Genomic DNA, 22,906 nt, shown 5'->3' on the forward strand with positions numbered 1-22,906 from the left:
TCAGACATACTTGAGTGGTGGAACAGGATTCAAAGGCTGAAGTGTACCCCTGCTCCTAATTCACGTGTTACATACACACAGTCAACTCCCAATGCAAACTTTACAAGTGGTGCTGAAAGTTCCTGATTTCCATCCAACAGGACAAAATGTGTGGATTTAGCTTCTGTGTGTACCCCTCTCTCTTCCTCCATCATGTTCTCTGCATCTCTTGCTGTCTCCCTCGGCCTGCTTTTCTCACTGCCTGACCATCAATGTTACCACTCCTAACTCGCACTCAGCTGAAATGTTCTGCCTCAGGATGAGGCAACTTCCTCAGCCCTTCTGTAGAGATCAAGCCAGTGGGTTAGTGTGTTGTTCTGTCAATGACTGGATTAGATCAATGTAAACTACAGACTGAGTTATCGGATCAATGTGTATAAATATTTTTTGGTCACTGTTTGATTGACATGACTTGGTTTGAGTTGCAGAAGGCTCCAATTTCCTCTTGCTGGGAAAATCTTGTTCTGCAACTGTACCTTGCATTTCCTCAATACCTTGGAGCCTTTCTCTTTCAGCAGGATGCAGATCAGAGCAGATGGGGAGTTGGGCAGATTATTAGTGGATGGAATTTGGAATTTTGGGATGTCAAATTAAGGTGAGATTTTATAGTAATTGCTAAGGCACTAAACACCATTTATGAACAGAGCGATCTTGAGTTCAAGTCCATAGTCCACAGAAGTCTCAATGTGAGAATAGCTTAGGGTACAGAATATAAGAACCGGGATTTATATTGTAGTTTTAAAAGAACTGGTTTGGACACTTTTGGACTATTGTGTGCAGTAGAAAAGATGTGGTTGTGCTAGAGAGAGTGCAGAGGAGATTCACCAGGACATTGCCTGGATGGGGGACCTTAGTTATGGGGAGAATTTGGATGTTGGCATGTTTTCCTTCAAGTGAAGGAGGCTGAAGGGTGACACAATAGAAATGTATAATGTATAAATGTCTCTCACCCTCTGCATGCCACCTTGGCTGAACAGAGGAGCACTTTTAGTAATAGACCACACAACTGCACTGCTCCAAAGAGCGCTATATGAGGTCATTCTTACCCTCGGCCATTAGGCTCTATATGAGTCAACCTATAGCCAGGGAAGTGATGATCCCCTCCTGTTAGACTGTTTGAGTTAACTTATTTAATATTCTTTCTTACTTCTCTTCTAATATGTGTATATTTGTATATCTGGGCACTTATGCCACTGTCACACTGCAATTTCCTTTGGGATCAATAAAGTATCTATCTATCTATCTACGTGGAGTGTGCCGCCAGAGGAGGCACTGGATTCAGACACATGCACTACAGTTAAAGGGTGTATAGACAGACACTTAACTCTGCAGGGCGTAGAAGGATAGGACAAATGGAACTGGTGTGGATGGGAAAAAGGGTCAGCATGGATGAGATGGGCCAAAGAGCTTGTTTCTGTGTTACACTGTAATATCCCTTCCACACTGTATAAGCAGCAGTGCTGTCCTTCCAGCAGGCAAACAACCCACTGTTTGCCACTGTCATCATCCTTCAGCAATGCAGCTCAACTTAAGCTTTGCTCGATTCCCTTTGGAAGCAGTTTTCACCTTTGGGGTGGAATAGTGTTGCGGCAGGTAATGCCACTGCCTTGCTGCTCCGATGATTCATGTCCAGGCCTGACCTCCAGTGCTGCCCGTGTCATCACACTTTATGTAGCACTTAAGCGACCTAAAGATTTTATTCAGCACAAAGAAAGGTAGAGCAACTTTTCATCCATAGAGTGAAAAAGCACAACTTAAAGGCTCTTGCAGCCTTTAGAACTTTCCTTCATACCAACATGTTCAGGGCTTCCTGCAAAACCAGAGCCTCTGGAGATGATGACAGCAGACTTTGCCATAAAGTTAGCCAATGCAGAATGGGGACACAATACTGACTCTACCCAGATTGACGATCGCTATCTCCTGTTTCATGCTTGCTTGAACAATTGCTAATGGTCCCCTGTTCTCCATCTCTTTCCTGTAGGTGCCTACGTGCCTGAAGGATTGATGACCTCCTGTACCTGGGACTACATGACATTCACGCCGTCTGTCCGGGCTTACACCATGCTTCTGTTCTGCTTTGTCTTCTTCATTCCTTTGGGCATCATCATCTACTGCTACATCTTTATCTTCCGGGCCATTCTGTCCACCAACAGGTGAGTTCTGCTTCGGCTTGAGGAGCCTGCGCTCATGCGAGGGAACTGCTCTCCTTCACACTTCATTGTCTGACTGTTCCAGCTTTGCTTTTTGGAAGTCTGCAATCTGATACGTTCTCTGGATCTCATATCTTGTCAGAGGGTCATACAACAGAGAAGCAGGCTCTTCAGCCCATCATATTCCCAAGCTAGTCCCATTTACCCAGGTTTGACACACATCCATCTAAACTTGTCCATCGCATCTGCTCCCAGGATGAAGCTTTTCATTCCAGAATGACGGAGGTGTCCTCCTTCAAAGAAAGGGGCTTCCCTTCCTCCAGCACCAATGTTGCCCTCAACCGCATCTCTTCCATTTCACATACTCACCCCGTCCTCCAACCACCCTACTAGGGATAGGGTTCCTCTTGTCTTCACCTACCATCCCATCAGCCTCCGCATCCAGCACCTACAGTAATTCTCCGCAATTTCCGTCATCTCCAACAGGATCCCACCACCAAGCACATCTTTCCCTCTCCCCCACTTCCTGCTTTCCACAGGATTGCTCCCTATGTGACACCCTTGTCCATTCATTCTCCCCCACTCATCTCTCTCCTGGAACTAACTCTTGCAAGTGGAACAAGTGCTACACCTGCCCCTACACCTCCTCCCTCACTACTATTCAGTGCCCTAAACAGTCCTTTCAGGTGAGGCGACACTTCATCTATGAGTCTGTTGGGGTCATTTACTGTGTTCAGTGCTCCCGGTGTGCCTCCTGTATGTCAGTGAGATCCGACGTAGATCGGGAGACCGCTTCATCAAGCACCTACACTCCATTTGTCAGGAAAAGCAAGATCTCTCAGTGGCCACCCATTTTAATTCCACTTCCCATTCTCATTCTGATATATCCATCCACACTCAAGTTGGAGAAACAACACCTTATATTCCGTCTTGGTAGCCTCCAACCTGATGGCATGAACATCGATTTCCCAATAATGTCCCCCTCACCCCATCACCATTCCTCATCCCCTTTACCCTCTCTCACCTTATCTCCTTGCCCGCCCATCGCCTCCCTTTGGTGTTCCTCCCTCCTTTTCTTTCTTCCATGGCCGTCTGTCCTCTCCTATCAGACTCCCTCTTCTCCAGCCCGGTATCTCTTTCACCAATCAACTTCCCAGCTCTTCACTTCACCCCTCCCCAGCTTCACCTATCACCTTGTGTTTCTCCTTTTCTTCTCCCAACGTTTTAACTCTACTCCTCATCTTTTTATCTCCAGTCCTGCTGAAGGGTCTCAGCCAGAAACATCGACTATACTATTTTCTGTAGATGCTCCAGCATTTTGTGTGTGTTCCATCTAAACTTTTCCTATCCATGTACCCATCTAAGTAGCTTTTAAATATTGTTAATGTACTTTCCTCAAATGCTTCCTTTGGCAGCCTCATTCCATATACCGACACCCTTCAGGTTGAAAAGGTTGCTCCTCAGGTTCCAATTAAATCTCTTCACTCTCACCTAAGGCCTTCTTCTAGACCGTAGAGCTACAGAGTCACAGACACATGCAGCTAGATGCAGAGTCTTGGACTTACGTAACATGGAAACAAGCCACCAAGTCCTCACTGACCACCAAACACACCCATTTGCACTAAACCCACCCTAACCATTCCCATCGACACACTAGGGGCACACTATTGTGTCCAGTTAAGCTACCATTAAACTGCTACATTTTTGGATTGTAGGAAGAAACTGGAGCACCCAGAGGAAACCCACATGGTCACAGAGAGGGGGTGCAAACTCCACACACACAGCAGCAGAGGTCGGGATTGAACTAGCTGCCCTGCTGAGCCTCTCCTACATCATCGAAAAAAGATGATCAAATTGTTGCTGCTCAATGTATTCAATTCTCCTTTTGGCGTCAGCTCATGCTGCTGTTGTTTGAAGTTCAAACACAAATCAGAGCTGTTCCATCTCTCTCCAAATTTAAGCCAGTTTCTCTTTATGTTTTATGGAGTTTTGGGGAGGGGCATCAGTCATAATCTTGAATATCTGATGACATGAACCTTTAGTCAGTTGCAAACTGAACTTGTCACATAATTTGAATTGTTGTTCATATTTGAAATGTGGCTCGTTTTCTCAAGCTGTGACCAACAAAATTAGTAATAAGATGAATGGACCTCTGGTGGCTGTTAAACCTGCTGTGTACAGTGGCGGGTTTGAAGCATCTTTCACTAGGCCGGGAGCCAAAATAAAGAGGTAAAGAATGGGCTGCAGGAGGCGCTCAGTGTATCAGCTGTAGAGGAAAATAGATAGTCAATGTTTTGGTCATCTAGACTGAAAGAGTAGAAGGGAGATAGCCAATATGAAAAGGTGAGGCTGTACATGATGGAATCTGATAGGAAAGGAAGCACAGAACCAAGAAATGGAGGTGAGGTGGAACGATGTGAACAATAGAGGGAGGGAATCAGTGGCAGGAGCTTTACTCCTTACCCTAATTCTATATCCCCTCTTAACCCCCTCCATTCCAGGGTAAACAGACCCACACTCTCCAGTCTCTCTTCATTACCAAAATGCTCCATCCCAGGCAACATCCTGAACTATCTCCAGTGCTATTACATCTTTCCTCCAGTGCTGTAACCAGACCTGCACATGGTGCTCCACTTGAGGTCAGATTTTAAATTGGAACAAAACCTCTCTTCTCCTGTATTCAATGCCCTGACTAATGTACTGTTCCTTCTGACAGCGTTCTTCATTATTGAAGCAGCCACATGATGGTTCTGTAACTAAATTTGTGATCCAAGTCTTGGACTAATGATCCCACCACAGCACCTTAAATTCAACCAATTCAATACACCTGGAATCACTAACGTTGACCATGAAACTATCAAGTTAGCATGGAAACCTAACTATTTCACTCATGATCATCATGGAAGGAAAACTGTATCTTTAGTCCCACAAACTTGTGACTCATAACCCCCTAACAAAGCCAAGGTCTGGCTCACTATCACCATTCAACAGCAGGACTCGCTGACCTCCTTGGAATTGTTTCATTCAAAGAGAATGGTTACTTAGCCTTCAGCACTTGATTTTTGATTGAATATGAAGAAAATAGCTTAAACTTTAACATTTCTTTAACTCAATAATTTCAGTTATTCAGTTCCAAACTGCTGTGTCTCATTACTTTGCACTCCACGTCAATTCCATTTAAAAATCTTTTTGATGCTTTCATTTATAGAAAATTCAGTTGTGATCTGTGTAATTGTCCAGATCAGTCAATTTATTCCTTCTTTCTGTGAGTTATATTCAGGTCCCCTGAAGAGATTACCTGCAATTAATTCTAAACTGGTATTACTCAGATGCAAGGATTTCATAATCTTATTTATTTGTCTTTGTGTAAGTGAAGAGGATGTCCTTCATTCTCAAGCTAGCTCCACCATTTGACAAGGTCTATGTTTGACCTCCTAATTTAGACACCTTTTTCCTTCTCTCTATGCACAATTTGGCTGCTTTAATACCCAGAGATTTATCTATCATTCTTATAAATGCAATAAATGACTGAGTCACTAGGTTCCTGGGCTGGAGAAGAACTAGTTCCTCATTTCAGTAATAAATGACTTAACCCTTAGTTTGAGACCATCAGCCCTTGTTCTATAAAGCCCATGTTAAAATTGTTTGGACAACAGAAATTTGCCCCAACAGACTCCACAAATCACTTTATGAAAATTGAGGTACATAATTTGCTCTCACAGAATTTACTATGTGTAAAATAAGTAAAGAAATAAACACTTCACGTTTTTTTTAAACCAATAACTTGTACATCGCTTGTACTCCCCACCAGAGGCAACATCATTCCTCTAACTACCCGCTCAAGCCCATTATCATTTTATTGATGTGGAGAAATAGAAACACCGCGAAGGACAGGAGTGTGACACTAGTGGTTTCAGGTGAGAGGAGGTGGAGAACTGAGTATTTGGAAGAAGGTTACACTGGAGCAAGTGAATGAAATCTGTCATGGGAATGGATGGAATGGTGTTGTCCCTTGGGTTTCATTGGAGCAGCGTAAGAGAATCAAATTCCAGCTTTCCACTCTGGTCTTCCGGGCGTTAAAAGAACTCGTGGTGAGAATGGCCCATCTCAGTAACACCCCGTGCTCATCTCTGCTCTACGTTCATTTCTCTGGGGAAGTATTCCATTATCTCCTCAGAAATCAGTTTACCCAATTTAACAATTCTTCTTCTTCTTATGTCACAAAGCACAAAGCCTTGCTTTGTAGGAAATGAGTCTTTCCAACACTTCCATTGCTTATATAAATTCAGCTTTGTGAATTTCAACAAGAGAGATACTTCAGAAACCAGAACCAAATGACATTATTCAGGTTGCGTGTTACACCTTCTCCAGTGTTCTCACTGTAATAATAAATCACTTCAGCTAGTCAGTTACAGATTCCCAACCTAACAAATCACATTTCTCAGATAATCAGCCTGGGCTGATCCTTTTTCTTGAGTTCCACTGGCCACATTGACTCCTTTGCTTACAGTTTGATGCTCATATACCTGTCACCCCTGAACCATCCTAACCCTCGACTCAAATCCCCAGAGCCCTCAACCTTACTATTTATCAAAAATGTATCTACCTCCATTTTAAATATATTATGGTCCAAAGCAACACACACAAAATGCTAGAGGAGCTCAGCAGGTCATACAGAATCTAAGCATCTATGGAAATGAATAAACAGTCAAAGTTTTGGCTGAGAACCTTCTTCTGGACCAAAATGTCAACTATTTATTCATTTCCATAGATGCTTAGATTCTGTATGACCTGCTGAGTTCCTTCGGCATTTTGCATATGTTATTTTGGATTTCCAGCATCTGCAGACTTACTCGTGTTTATATAATGATCTGTTCTTCAAACTTCTCTCGGATAGAGTTTTGCTGCCCTGCCAGAAGGGCTTTTTGGTTTGAAATAACCAGTCCCTTATCTCGAAACTACTTCCCTTCATTTGAAAATGTCAAATATTAACGTGAGATGGGGAGAGTTTAACAGAAATTTACAAGGCCTTTCTTTAAACAAAGTGCTAAGTTCTTGGAAGTTGCTGCTGGGGAGGTGATGGAAGCAGATATGGCAGCCATGTTTAAGGGGCAACAATAGACAGGCATAATGAAGAGGCAGGGAATGGAGGGGAAAATCATGCGCAGGCAGATGGGATTTGTTTAAATTTACATCATGGTCGGCATAGCTATTGTGAACTAAAGGCTCCGTTCCTGTTCTGTACTGTTCAATGTTCTATGAAAGGTAACAGCTCAAGTGTTGGATTTAGTAATTCCCTGCTTTAAGCATTTGGTGATAAGAAAGATTAAAGAGGTGGAAGTACTGGCGCTTTTAAGAAATTTAAAAGTGGATAAATCTCCGGGTCCTGACCGGATATTCCCCAGGACCTTGAGGGAAGTTTGTGTAGAGATAGCAGGAGCTCTGACGGAGATCTTTCAGATGTCATTAGAAACGGGGATTGTGCCGGAGGATTGGCGTATTGCTCATGTGGTTCCGTTGTTTAAAAAGGGTTCTAGAAGTAAGCCTGGCAATTATAGACCTGTCAGTTTGACATCAGTGGTGGGTAAATTAATGGAAAGTATTCTTAGAGATAGTATTTATAATTATCTGGATAGACAGGATCTGATTAGGAGTAGCCAGCATGGATTTGTGCGTGGAAGGTCATGTTTGACAAACCTTATTGAATTTTTTGAAGTAGTTACGAGGAATGTTGACGAGGGTAAGGCAGTGGATGTAGTCTATATGGACTTCAGCAAGGCCTTTGACAAAGTTCCACATGGAAGGTTAGTTAAGAAGGTTCAGTCGTTAGGTATTAATGCTGGAGTAATAAAATGGATTCAACAGTGGCTAGATGGGAGATGCCAGAGAGTAGTGGTGGATAATTGTTTATCGGGATGGAGGCCGGTGACTAGCGGGGTGCCTCAGGGATCTGTTTTGGGCCCAATGTTGTTTGTAATATACATAAATGATCTGGATGATGGGGTGGTAAATTGGATTAGTAAGTATGCTGATGATACTAAGGTAGGAGGTGTTGTGGATAATGAGGTGGGTTTTCAAAGCTTGCAGGGAGATTTATGCCGGTTAGAAGAATGGGCTGAACGTTGGCAGATGGAGTTTAATGCTGAGAAGTGTGAGGTTCTACATTTTGGCAGGAATAATCCAAATAGAACATACAGGGTAAATGGTAGGGCATTGAGGAATGCAGTGGAACAGAGAGATCTAGGAATAACAGTGCATAGTTCCCTGAAGGTGGAGTCTCATGTAGATAGGGTGGTGAAGAAGGCTTTTGGAACGCTGGCCTTTATAAATCAGAGCATTGAGTACAGAAGTTGGGATGTAATGTTAAAATTGTACAAGGCATTGGTAAGGCCAAATTTGGAATATTGTGTACAGTTCTGGTCACCGAATTATAGGAAAGATATCAATAAATTAGAGAGAGTGCAGAGACGATTTACTAGGATGTTACCTGGGTTTCAGCACTTAAGTTACAGAGAAAGGTTGAACAAGTTAGGTCTCTATTCATTGGAGCGTAGAAGGTTGAGGGGGGATTTGATCGAGGTATTTAAAATGTTGAGAGGGATAGATAGAGTTGACGTGAATAGGCTGTTTCCATTGAGAGTAGGGGAGATTCAAACGAGAGGACATGATTTGAGAGTTAGGGGGCAAAAGTTTAAGGGAAACACGAGGGGGTATTTCTTTACTCAGAGAGTGATAGCTGTGTGGAATGAGCTTCCTGTAGAAGTAGTAGAGGCCAGTTCAGTTGTGTCATTTAAGGTAAAATTGGATAGGTATATGGATAGGAAAGGAGTGGAGGGTTATGGGCTGAGTGCGGGTAGGTGGGACTAGGTGAGATTAAGAGTTCGGCACGGACTAGGAGGGCCGGAATGGCCTGTTTCCGTGCTGTGATTGTTATATGGTTATATGGTTACATGTATTTTGCTGCAGAATTTATTCTAGACTGACTCGGTAACTATAAACGTAGACTTTCTAAATCCATGGAAATATGCCTACAATGAGGGTACATTAATTGTGCCCACACCTTCTGGAATAAAATATTCACCTTTTGGATCTTGGTAGAATTTGACTCAAACAGAACAAATTCCTGATTCCAACAGAGATGTGGAGAAAATTGGAGGAAACTCACACAGGGAATCCCGGAGACAATATAATAGGATAAAGAATGAGTGGAAAATGGCCAAAATTGCATTGATAGTCATCCTGCTTTATATCATCTCCTGGTCTCCATATTCGATTGTGGCCCTCACTGCTTTTGCTGGGTATGTACACATACAGAAACAATTCTTTTTTGCTAATTGTTGGTGTCCTGGAGTTGCATTTGTAATACAGTTTTGGTATCACTCTGAAACAGATTTCTGCTCTGTACTAATGTTTAAAAGTTCCTGTAAATTTGGGTCTGGGATAAATCAACCATGATCTCATTGAATGGTGGGGCAGGTTTGAAGGACCAAGTAGCCACTGGTGCTCTTGTTTGCTTGTATTCTAATGAGAAGTGCCGGTATGCAACGTCAGTCCTTCAGCACTCTCCACTTCGGTGCGCACTGCTGATTTACTTCCCCTGTGTGATTACAGGTATGCCAGCATCCTCACACCCTACATGAACTCCGTCCCTGCTGTGATTGCCAAAGCCTCTGCCATTCACAACCCAATCATCTATGCTATTACCCATCCCAAGTACAGGTAGGATTTTTTTATTATCCATGGTAATGCGATGAGAACGATAAGGTCAGAGTTCAATGACGTAATATGTAGCGGTCATGTTATTGAAGAAAGAATGGTTGAGCTAATAATCAAGAAACTCTATGTTCAGGTGCAGCCAGCGTAGGCTGAAATCAAAGACAAAGTCAAGTTTATTGTCATATGCACAAATACCTATATGAACAGGTGCAAAGGAAAACTTGGTTAGCAAATGTACTTGAAGGAAACTTGGAGAAAATGCTGGGTGGATTGGTAACATCCTAAGCAGTTCCCTTGGACCTTAGTGGCTTGGTGTATAAGTGACTTCAGAGCTGTTGACTCTAAACTGCCCTAGGAAGTGGGTTTGGAAACCACTCAGTTGCAGCAACACTCTCACAAAGCACATGGGCCACAATGGTCCAAGGAAACAGTCTAACTCCCACCTTCCAGCGACAAAGGGGTCAACATTGTTCTGTCTATCTAGACCCTCATCCCAGAAAAAAAGTTCTAATCAAATCTACCAAAAATGGTCTGGCAAGGTTCTGGCCAAGAAAGGCTCAGAAGTGGCCATTCCAATGAATATAGTTGGTGATGTTTAATCCCAACGAGATTAGTTGGGTGGAGGATTAGTGTGGTGATTAACGCAATGATGTTATTACAGCGCCAGAGACCCGGGTTCAGTTCTGCTGCTGTCTGTATTGAGTTTAAATTTTCTTCTCATGACCTTATGGATTTACTTTGAGTGCTCCATTCCAAAGAAGTACAGGTTTGTAGGCTAATGGTCAATGTTCACTGGGCCAGAAGGGCTTGTCACCCTACTGCATCTCTAAATAATAAAAAATAAACTATCACTCTTCACTTTCAGAATGGCAATTGCTAAATACATTCCTGTCTTCGGATGGATACTGAGAATCTCGCATAAAGATTACAAATTAGCTAGCAGCTACTCTTCCACCAGGCGGTCCACCATGACCAGTCAAACGTCAAACTCAAATGGCAATGTTCGGACAAAAAGTCGCCTCTCCACTTCAGACAGCGAGTCGGTAAGGAGGGGCTTTATAACTCTGGGCAACAAGAAGAAATAGTTAGAATTTTTATCATTTCTGAGATTCACTTGGATCAGAGCTGACAACTATCTCAACATTTCACCATCCTCATTCCTTTCATACCCTACCTCAAGAAGAGTAAGGAAATTACACTTCTTGATCCCCAGTATTATAAGAATATAAGACATAGGAGCAAAATTAGGCCATTTGGCCCATCAAGTCTGCCCTGCCTTTCTATTTTGGCTGCTTTATTATCCCTCCCAATTCCCTTTTCCCCGTAACCTTTGAAGTCCTCACTAACCAAGAACCTATCAACCTCTTCTTTAAATATACCCAATGGCTTACACTCCATAGTTGTCTGTGGTAATGAATTCCAGAAATTCACTGCTCTCCAGTATATGGTTTCCTTCAACCAGTTAACTAGTAGTATTAGGCTGGCTGGTATTGATACTGGTTTATTGCAGGCAGGCTCGGTGGAGCTGTTGGGGAGGATTTAAACAAACTTGGCGGAGGAATGAGAAGTGGAGTGATAGGACAGAGGATGGGGATGCCAGAGTACAAGTAGACAGAGTGTGCAGTGAGTCTGTGAGCAAGGATAGGCAGGTGATAGGGAAAAATTGTAGAAGTGTGTGTTTAAACTATGTAATAGGTTCAACAGTTTAACAGTTAAAGTGAGGATAAAGTTAAAGAGAAGGAGAGTTCATGAGAGATTACAGAAGTCCCCAGAAGAAACAAAAAGACAAAAAGTTTAGAAAGGGATATGAATTTAACTTACTGTAACATGGGACAAAATTGAGAAGGATGATGAATACAGGTCTGATCATATGTATCAGTATTACAATGCAGTAAAGGGAACTAAAAGGGAACGAGAGAGGAGCTGGCCAGTGTTTACTGGAAGGGGACATCAGCAGGGAAGATGACACAGCAGCAACGGCTGGAATTTCTGGGAGCAATTTGAAAGGCGCGGGTGAGATACATCCCAAAAAGGAGTATTGTAAAGGGAGGATGTCACAACCAAGGCTGACAAGGAAAGTGAAAGACAGTGTAAAACCAAATGTGAGGGCATACAATATAGCCAAAATTAATGGGAAGCTAGAAGATTGGGAAGCTTTTAAAAACTATCAGAAGGAAACTAAAAAAAAGGAGTGAAAAGATGAAAAATGGAGGTAAGCCAGCCAATAATATCAAAGATGTATAAAGAGTAAAAGAGAGGCAAGAGTGGATATTAAACCTCTGGAAAATGATGCTGGAGAGGTAGTAATGGGGACAAGAAATTGTGGACAAACTTTATAAGTGTTTCGCATCAGTCTTCACTGTAGAAGACACCAGCAATATGCCAGAAATTCAAGTGTCAGGGGCAGCCATTACTAAGGAAAGTAAAATCGAAGACCTCAAAGCAAGATTGCTGTATGAGGGACATCAGGGACTATTGTATTTTTTGTTTCATGGAGTCTTGGCTCTCTCTCGCAGTGATACAGCTCATTGGCTTCACGATTCACTGCCAAGGTAAGACTGCTGAGACTTTCAAAGGCAGAGGAAGTGAGTATGCTTTATAATTAACTCTTCATGGTGCAGAAACGTGGTGGTTCTGTCTCAGTCGTGCTCACCAGATCTGGAACATCTAGCAATCAAAGGTCGTCCATCTTACCTGCCATAGGAGTTTTCAACCATCATCTTGGTAGTGGTGTACATCTCGCCTCTAGACGAACTGAGCAATGTAATCAACAGGCATGAAACAGTGAACTCTGGCCTTCCCCAACATTATGGGGGGGTTTTAACCAGGTCAGCTAGAAAAAGTCATTAAATAATTATTGCCATCATAGCACATGTGGAACCAGAGGAGCCAACACACTGGACTGTTGTTATACCACCATTAAGAATGCTTCTCGTGCCATCCCACTCCCATAATTTGGGAAGTTTGATCACCTGTCTCTACTTCTGTCCCCTGATTATATCAGAAACTGAGGACCTCAGAAGGTATGTACAAGGGAGGCAGAGGAGCGCTGACAGGACTGTTTTGAGTCAGTAGACTGGACAGTACTCAGGGATTCATCTTTAAGTCTGAAAGAATACGTTACAGTTGTCACTGACTTCATTAAAACCTGTGGATGAGTGTGTGCCATGATAACGCTCCATACATACCAGGATCGAAAGACATGGATGCACCAGGGGATTTGTAGTCCACTGAGAGCTAGATCTGTGACATTCAAGTCTGGGAATCCAGGACTATATAAGAAGGAGGTATGACTTATGGAGGGATATCTCAAGAGCAAAGGAATGATTCTGAATGAGTTTGGAGGCAAAATCGGATGCACGTCAACTCTGGCAGGGTTTGCAAGCCATTATGTCCTACAGAGCGAAGCCTAACATCATGAAGAGCATTGATGCTTCACTCTTAGAGGAGCTCAACACCTTTTATTCATGTCTTAAAAAGAAGAATAAAACTACAGCTGTGAGGATACCTGCAGCATCCGGTGACCCTGTGACCTCTGTCTTGGAGTCCAACATCAGAATGTCTTTCAAGAGGGTGAACTCTCACAAGGCAACAAACCCCAATGGTGGTAGGGCTCAGAAAACCTTGATCAACCAACCAGCAGGTGGGTTCAAAGACATCTTCAACCTACAGTAGGAAGTTCACACCTGTTTCAAAAGGGCAATAATCATACCAGAAGAGCAGGGTGAGCTGCCTTATCAACTATCGTCTAGTAGTACTCACATCTATGGTGATGAAGTGCTTTGAGAGGTTAGTTATGGCTGGAATCAACTTCTGCCTAAACAAGGACCTGGACCCACTGCAATTTGCCGATCGCCACAATAGGTCTACAGCGGATGCAACCTCATTGGCTCTTCATGTGGCCTTGGATCACCTGGACAATACTAATACTTAAGTCAGGCTACTGGTTATTGATTACAGCTCAGTGTTCAACACAATCATACCCTCAGTCGTAATCATCAAGCTCCAAAATCTGGACCTGCAGACCACCCTCTGCAACTGGATTCCCAGCCTCCTCACCAGAAGACCACAGTCAGTGCGGATCGGAAATAACACCTCCACCTCGCTGATAATCAACACCCGTGCACATCGAGGATATGTGCTTAGCCCACTGTTCTACTCTCTCCCCACAACCATGACTGTGTGGCTAGGCACACTCAAATACCATTTGTAAATTTGCTGATGACACAGCTATTGTTGGCAGAATTTCAGATGGTGGCAGGAAGGAAAACAGGAGTGAGACAGGTCTGCTGATTGTAGGTTCACAGCAACAACCTTGCACTCAACGTCAAGAATTGATAATGAACTCCTTCATGGGCACCAGCCTCCTTAGCATCCAGGACACCTTCAAGGAGCAATGCCTCAAAAAGGCGGCATCTATCATTAACGACCCCAATCACACAGGACATGCCCTCTTCTCATTGCTCCCATCAGGGAGGAGGTACAGGAGCCTGAAAGCATACACTCAACGATTCAGGAATAGCTTCTTCCCCTCTGCCAGCAGATTTCTGAATGGAATTGAACCCATGAACCCTATCTCACTACTTCTGTCTTTCCCTTTTTGCGCTACTTATTTAATTTAACTTTTTAATACACTTCTTACTGTAATTGACAGTATTTATTATGTATTGCATAATATGTATGTATGTTGCCGCATATGCCAGTGATATTAAACCTGATTCTGATTCTGATGGTGCTTGGGTCTGCAAGCGGATAAGTCAGCTGGACCAGATGGACTTCACCACATGACTCTGAAAATGGTAGCTGAATAGATTGTGGATGCATTGATAATGATCTTTCAACAATCTCTAGATTCTGGAATGGCTTGAGAGGACCGGAAAATTGCAAATGTCACTCCACCCTTTAAGACAGGAGGGAGGGTATAGACGGGAAATTAAAGACCAGTTCGCTTGACTTCAGTGATTGGTACGATGTTGGAGTCCATTATTAAGGGTGAGGTTTGAGGACACTTGGAAGCACATAATAAACTAGTCCAAGGTCAGCGTGGTTTCTTTAAAGGGAAATTTTGCCCAATGAATCTGTTGGAATTATTTGACGTTGAGTGCAAGGTTATTGCTGTGACACCACTCAACCAGCTGATTTATCTCCCTCCTGTACACCTTCTTGTCACTATCTGAATAGACAAAGGAGAGTCAGTGGATGTTGGTTACATGGATTTTCTGAAGGCTGTTGAAAGGTGCTGCACATGAGACTGCTAAACAAGATAAGAGCCGAATGTATTACAGGAAAAATACTAGCATGGACAGAAGATTGGCTGACTGTCAGGAAGTAAAGAGTGGAATGAAGAAGACTTTTTCTGATTGGCTGCTGGTGACTAGTGATGTGCCACAGGGATCAATGTTGGGACCATTTCTTTTCAAGTTGCATATCAATAATTTGTAAGGTTGAATTGATGGTTTTATGGCCAAGTTTGTGGATGACACAAAGATAAAATCGAGGCACAACAGCAGAGGCACATGAGTTAGACCGGTGGGAAGAATTTACAAGGAGATAATTTTTTCAAAAGTGGTTTGATCAAGACATGACTGCACAAGCACATGGACGTCAGCAAGTTAGACCGGTGGGAAGAATTAAAAAAGACAGCTTTATAGAGTGGGCACTGAGTAGAGGGAATCAGAGTAGGAGGGCTTTGGCTCAACAGGGCTTCAGTCAAGGTGAGTTAAGTTACTTGTGAAGAATAGGAATAGGAAGTATGTCTGTGAGGCCGGAGTTCTGTACTGGGTGTCGGATATGGGATGTCTGGGAGACTCCCAGCCTCCCGGGCAGCCACATCTGCGCCAGGTGCATCGAGCTGCAGCTCTTTAGAGACCAGGGTAGGGAACTGGAGATGCAGCTGAATGACCTTTGTCTGGTCAGGGAAAGTGAGGAGGTGATAGAAAGGAGCTATAGGCAAGTAGTCATACCAGGGCCTCGAGAGACAGATAAGTGGGTAACAGGCAGGAGAGGGCAGGGCAAGAGTCAGATACTAGAGAGTACCCCTGTGGCTGTTCCCCTTAACAATAAGTACTCTTGTTTAAGTACTGTTGGGTGGGGGGAGGGAGGGAAGTGACCTACCTGGGGGAAGTAACAGCGGCCCAGAGTCTGGCACAGAGTCTGGCCCTGTGGCTCAGAAGGGTAGGGAAGGGTAGGGAAGGGAAGGGAAGAGGAAGGCAGCAGTGATAGGGGACTCTATAGTTAGGGGGTCAGACAGATGATTCTGCAGACACAGGAAAGAAGCACAGATGGTAGTTTGCCTCCCAGGTGCTAGGGCCTGGGATGTTTCCAATCGCGTCCACAATATCCTGAAGTGGGAAGGTGTACAGCCAGATGTTGTGGTATGTATTGGTACCAACGACATAGGTAGGAAAAGGGAGGGGGTCCTGAAAACAGCCTACAGTGGGAAGGAAACTGAGAAGCAGGACCACAAAGGTAGTAATCTTGGGATTACTGCCTGTGCCACACGACAAGAGTATAGGAATAGAGTGAGGTGGAGGATAAATGCGTGGCTGAGGGATTGGAGCAGGAAGCAGGGATTCAGATTTCTGAATCATTGGGTCTCTTTTGGAGCAGGTGTGACCTGTACAAAAAGGACGGGTTGCACTTGAATCCCAGGGGGACCAATATCCTGGCGGGGAGGTTTGCTAAGGCTATCCCAATAATAAGCCCTGGATCACTAGTCACATCAAAGGCCTCCTAAACCAGAAGAAGAGGGCCTTTAAAGATGGTGATCGGTTGGAGCTTAAAAGAGTTCAGAAGGAACTCAGAGTACAGATGAGGGGGGCAAAGGAGCAGTATAGGAGGAAGCTAGAACAAAAGCTGCAGAAAAAAAGCATGAAGGAGGAGTGGGATGGGATGAAGATCATCACCGGATGCGGTGCAAAGCGGGGGGCGAACATAAGTGGAGATGTGGAGAAAGCGAACCAGCTGAACAACTTCTTCAACAGGTTCGACAGCTCAATCTCATCCTCACCGCAGAAATCCACACCAGGCTTACTTCCCTCACAGGAAAATAGCCACTCACAGGAGACCTTGCCCACGCCCAGGATTACGGCTGCACAGGTGGAAGGTCAACTGAGGAAGATCTGTACCAGCAAGGCGGCTGGACCGGATGGAGTTTCCCCACGATTACTGAGGGCCTGTGCGACTGAGCTGGGAGAACCACTACAGCGCATCTTCAACATGAGCCTGGAGCAGAGAAGAGTACCCAGACAGTGGAAAACATCCTGTATTGTCCCGGTACCGAAGAAACCACAACCAAAGGAGTTGAATGACTTCAGACCTGTTGCCTTGACGTCGCACGTGATGAAGACCATGGAGCGGCTGATAATACAGAATCTGAGGCCACAAACCAGGCACGCCCAGGATCCTCTTCAGTTTGCGTATAAGGAGAAGGTGGGAGTGGAGGATGCTATCACGTATTTGCTGCACAAATCACTCTCTCACCTAGAGGGGGTCAGTTGTGCTGTGAGGATTACATTCCTTGACTTCTCTAGTGCCTTTAACACCATCCAGCCCAAGATCTTAAGGCACAAACTAACGGAGATGGGAGTAGACGCTCACATGGTGGATTGGATAGTGGACTACTTGACAGATAGACCTCAGTATGTGCGGTTGGGAGACTGTAGGTCTGACACGGTGGTCAGCAGCACAGGGGCGCCGCAGGGAACCTTACTCTCTCCGGTCCTGTTCACCCTGTACACATCAGACTTCCAATATAACTCGGAGTCCTGCCATGTGCAGAAGTTCGCTGATGACACGGCCATAGTGGGGTGTGTCAGGAATGGACAGGAGGAGGAGTATAGGAAACTGATACAGGACTTTGTGATATGGTGCAACTCAAACTACCTGCGTCTCAATATCACCAAGACCAAGGAGATGGTGGTGGACTTTGGAGATCTAGGCCTCATATGGAGCCAGTGATCATTAATGGAGAATGTGTGGAGCAGGTTAAGACCTACAAGTATCTGGGAGTACAGTTAGACGAGAAGCTAGACTGGACTGCCAACACAGATGCCTTGTGCAGGAAGGCACAGAGTCGACTGTACTTCCTAAGAAGGTTGGCGTCATTCATTGTCTGTAGTGAGATGCTGAAGATGTTCTATAGGTCAGTTGTGGAGAGCGCCCTCTTCTTTGTGGTGGCGTGTTGGGGAGGAAGCATTAAGAAGAGGGACGCCTCACATCTTAATAAGCTGGTAAGGAAGGCGGGCTCTGTCGTGGGCAAAGTACTGGAGAGTTTAACATCGGTAGCTGAGCGAAGGGCGCTGAGTAGGCTACGGTCAATTATGGATAACTCTGAACATCCTCTACATAGCACCATCCAGAGACAGAGAAGCAGTTTCAGCGACAGGTTACTATCGATGCAATGCTCCTCAGACAGGATGAAGAGGTCAATACTCCCCAATGCCATTAGGCTTTACAATTCTACCGCCAGGACTTAAGAACTTTTTAAAAGTTATTATTAATGCTTTTTGAGATAGTGATTTAGATGCATATCATATTTTTTACTGAGTTAAGTATTGTATGTAATTAGTTTTGCTACAACAAGTGTATGGGACATTGGAAAAAAAGTTGAATTTCCCCATGGGGATGAATAAAGTATCTATCTATCTATCTATCTATCTATCTATCTATCTAAACTAGACTTGCTGGCAGGTGGGAACCAAACTAAAGAGACGGAGAAAGGGGCTGTTGGTTCACAGATAGAGAAAGTTTGTAGGCAGTGTTAGAGGGAGGATAGACAGGTGATAGAGAAAGGATGTGCTCCAACTGATGGTTTGAGGTGTGTCTATTTTAATGCAAGGAGTATCATTAACAAAGCAGATGAGCTTAGAGCGTGGATCAGAACTTGGAGATATGATGTTGTAGCCATTACAGAGACTTGGATGGCCCAGGGACAGGAATGGTTACTTAGAGTGCCAGGCTTTAGATGTTTCAGAAAGGACAAGGAGGGAGGCAAAAGAGGTGGGACGTAGCACTGTTGATCAGAGATAGTGTCATGGCTACAGAAAAGGAGGAAGTTATGGAGGGGTTGTCCACTGAGTCTCTATGGGTGGAAGTTAGGAACAGGAAGGGGTCAATAACTCTACTGGGTGTTTTTTATAGACTACCCAATAGTAACAGGGGCATTGAGGAGCAGATAGGGAGACAGATTCTGGAAAGGTGCAATAATAATAGGGTTGTTGTGATGGAAGATTTTAATTTCCCCAATATTGATTGGCATCTCCTTAGAGCAAGGGGTGTAGATGGGGTGGAGTTTGTTAGGTGTGTTCAGGAAGGTTTCCTGGCACAATATGTAGAAAAGCCTACAAGAGGACAGGCTGTACTTGATCTGGTATTGGGAAATGAATCTGGTCAGGTGTCAGGTCTCTCAGTGGGAGAGCATTTTGGAGATAGTGAGCACAATATTATCTCCTTTACCATAGCATTGGAGAGGAATAGGAGCAGACAAGTCAAGAAAATATTTAATTGGAGTAAGGGTAAATATGAAGCTATTAGGCAAGAACTTGGAAGCATAAACTGGGAGCAGATGTTCTCAGGGAAATGTACAGCAAAAATGTGTTAAATGTTCAGGGGATATTTGTGTGACGTTCTGCATAAGTACATTCCAATGGGAGAGGGAAAGGATGGTAGGGTACAGGAACCATGGTGTACAAAGGCTGTAGAAAATCTAGTCAAGAAGAAAAGTTTACAAAAGGTTCAAAAAACTGGGTAATGATAGAGATCTAGAAAATTATAAGGCTAGCAGGAAGAAGCTTAAGAATGAAATTAGGAGAGCCAAAAGGGGCCATGAGAAAACTTTGGCAAGCAGGATTAAGGAAAACTCCAAGGCGTTCTACACATATGTAAAGAGCAGGAGGACAAGATGTGAGAGAATAGGACCAATCAAGTGTGACAGTGGAAAAATGTGTATAGAGCTGGAGGAGATAGTGGAAGTACTTAATGAACACTTTGCTTCAGTATTCACTACGGAAAAGGATCTTGGCAATTGTAGGGATGATTTACAGCAGATTGAATAGCTTGAGCATGTAGACATTAAGAAAGAGGATGTGCTGGAGCTTTTGGAAAACACCAAGTTGGATAAGTCTCCGGAACCGGATGAGATATACCTCAGGCTACTGTGAGAGGCAAGGAAGGAGATTGCTAAGCCTCTGGCAATGATCTTTGCATCATCAATGGGGTTGGGAGAGGTTCCGGAGGATTGGAGGGTTGCGGATGTTGTTCCCTTATCAAGAAAGGGACTAGAGATAGCCCAGGAAATTATAGACCAGTGAGTCTTACTTCAGTGGTTGGTAAGTTGACGGAGAAGATCCTGAGAGGCAGTATTCATGAACATTTGGAGAAGCATAATATGATTAGTAATTATCAGCATGGCTTTGTCAAAGGCAGGTATTGCCTTACGAGCCTGGTTGAATTTTTTGAGGATGTGACTAAACACATTGATGAAGGTAGAGCAGTAGATGTAGTGTATATGGATTTCAGCAAGGCATTTGATAAGGTACCCCATGCAAGGCCTATTGAGAAAGTAAGGAGGCATGGGATCCAAGAGGACCTTGCTTTGTGGATCCAGAATTGGCTTGCCCACAGAAGGCAAAGAGTGGTTGCAGACGGGTCATATTTTGCATGGAGGTTTGTCACCCGTGGAGTGCCTCAGGGATCTGTTTAGAGACCCCTTCTCTTCGTGATTTTTATAAATGACCTGGATGAGGAAGTGGAGGGATGGGTTAGTAAAGTTGCTGATGACACAAAGGTTGGAGGTTGTGGATAGTGTGGAGGGCTGTCAGAGGTTATAACGGGACATTGATAGGATGCAAAACTGGGCTGAGAAGTGGTAGATGGAGTTCAACCCAGATAAGTGTGAGGTGGTTCATTTTGGTAGGTCAAATATGATGGCAGAATGTAACACTAATGGTAAGACTCTTGGCAGTGTAGAGGATCAGAGGGATCTTGGGGTCTGAGTCCATAGGACACTCAAAGCTGCTGCACAGGTTGACTATGTGGCTAAGAAGGCATACGGTGCATTGGCTTCATCAATCGTGGGATTGAGTTCAAGAGTCGAGAGGTAATGTTACAGCTATATAGGACCCTGGTCAGACCCCACTTGGAATACTGTGCTCATTTCTGGTCGCCTCACTACAGGAAGGATGTAGATATTAGAGAGAGAGTGCAGTGGAGATTTACAAGGATATTGCCTGGATTGGGGAGCATGCCTTATGAGAATAGGTTAAGTGAACTCGGCCTTTTCTACTTAGAGCGACGGAGGATGAGAGGTGACCTGATAGAGGTGTATAAGATGATGAGAGGCATTGATCGTGTGGATTCAGGGGCTTTTTTCCAGGGCTGAAATGACTAGCATGAGAGGGCACAGGTTTAATGTGTTTGGAAGTAGGTACAGAGGAGATGCCAGTAGTAAGTTTTTCAAGCAGAGAGTGGTGAGTGGATGGAATGGGTTGCCGGCAATGGTGGTGGAGGCAGATACAATAGGGTCTTTTAAGAGACTCTTGGATAGGTACATGGAGCTTAGAAAAATAGAGGTTATGGGTAACCCTTGGTAGTTTCCAAAGTAAGTACATGTTCGGCACAGCATTGTGGGATGAATGGCCAGTATTGTGCTGTAGGTTTTCTATGTTTCTATGTTTCTAAAATGGAGGTGCAAGTAGTATTGAGAAAGTAGGGAGTCTGTAGAAGGACCTGGATGGATTAGGAGAATGGCCAAAGAAGTGGCTGATGGAAAATACTGTAGAGAAGTGTAGGTTATGCCCTTTGGTAGAAGGATTAAAGGTGGAGACAACTTTCTAAACAAGGAGCACATTCAGAAATCAGAGGTGCAGAGGGACTTGGGAGGCCCCATATTGGGTTCCCTAAAGGTTAACTTACAGGTTGAGTCAGCTAGCTGTAAGGAGGGCAAATGCAACGTTAGCATTCATTTTGAGAGGACCAGAATATAAATCAAGGACTTAATGCTGAGGATTTATAAGGCATTGGTCAGACCTCACTTGGAGTGTTGTTTCAGTTTGGGAAAGAGAAAGAACATCTGGGGTGGGAGCGCGATTTGATGATGCTGGCTGCTTTCTGAGGCAGCGAGAAGTGCAGAGTCCCTGGAAAGAAGGCTGGTTATCAGTTGTGGCTCCGAGGTGGTACCATATTCTCTGCAGCAGGAATTGTAGGTCCAAATCCCATGTCAGAAACTTGTATGGCACTGTAAGGGTGTGACATGAACATAAAGCCCCACTGAAGATGTAATGTCCAAGTTGCCAATTGGAGAAGAGCAAGTGAAGTTTTCCCTGTGACCTGGCTTCCATTTATCCCTTAACCAGCATTGCTGAAACTGATTGTCATTGTGGGTTGTTGTTCTGCAGTAACTGGTTGTTGTGTGCTTTGCATATTGTCATAGTGGAATCAGTTTATGCTGACCAAGTTGCCTATCTGAGTTTGTCCCATTAGCCTGCATTTGGCCCATAACTCTCTAAATACCTATATATCCATATACCTGTCCAAATACTTTTGAAGCATTGTAAAAGAGTCCAATTCCTTCCACTTCCTCTGATAACTTGTTCCATATCCCAACCACGCTCTGTGTGAGAAATCTGCTCCTCAGTTCCCCTTTATATCTTTTACCTCCCATTTTATACCCATGCCATCTAGTTTTAGACTCCCCTACCCTGGGTAAGAGCATTGTGACCAATCACCTTATCTCTGCCTCTCATGATTTTATCAAACTCTATAAATTCATCCCTTTGTCTCCTACGTTCCAGGATAAACGTTTGCAGCCTATCCAATCTCTCCTCATAACCCAAGCATTTAGAAGACTGGTGAAGAGCCAGAATTTTACATAAATGTCAGAAGCTGTTAAGGCCTTCAGCAATGTGACTGCCTCAACACAGCACCCATAGTAATCTGGAAGTCACAAGATAGGGGGTTTGGAACAGGTCAGTGAGTTCCATAGCATTCAGTTCATCAAAGCA

At 44.0% G+C, this 22,906-nt stretch overlaps 1 protein-coding gene across 1 annotated transcript in view; it reads left to right on the top strand.

Annotated features, from left to right (window-relative positions):
- Window positions 1–22,906, top strand: part of opn4a (opsin 4a (melanopsin)) — a 60,504-nt gene that overhangs the window by 30,077 nt on the left and 7,521 nt on the right. The window contains exons 5-8 of the mRNA XM_073025735.1: window positions 2,021–2,192; window positions 9,326–9,487; window positions 9,801–9,908; window positions 10,771–10,948. Of these exons, the coding sequence (XP_072881836.1) occupies window positions 2,021–2,192; window positions 9,326–9,487; window positions 9,801–9,908; window positions 10,771–10,948 (620 nt within the window). The remainder of the gene's footprint in view (window positions 1–2,020; window positions 2,193–9,325; window positions 9,488–9,800; window positions 9,909–10,770; window positions 10,949–22,906) is intronic.

This window comes from Hemitrygon akajei, chromosome 21, assembly GCF_048418815.1.
Source record: "Hemitrygon akajei chromosome 21, sHemAka1.3, whole genome shotgun sequence".
Lineage (NCBI taxonomy): Eukaryota > Metazoa > Chordata > Chondrichthyes > Myliobatiformes > Dasyatidae > Hemitrygon > Hemitrygon akajei.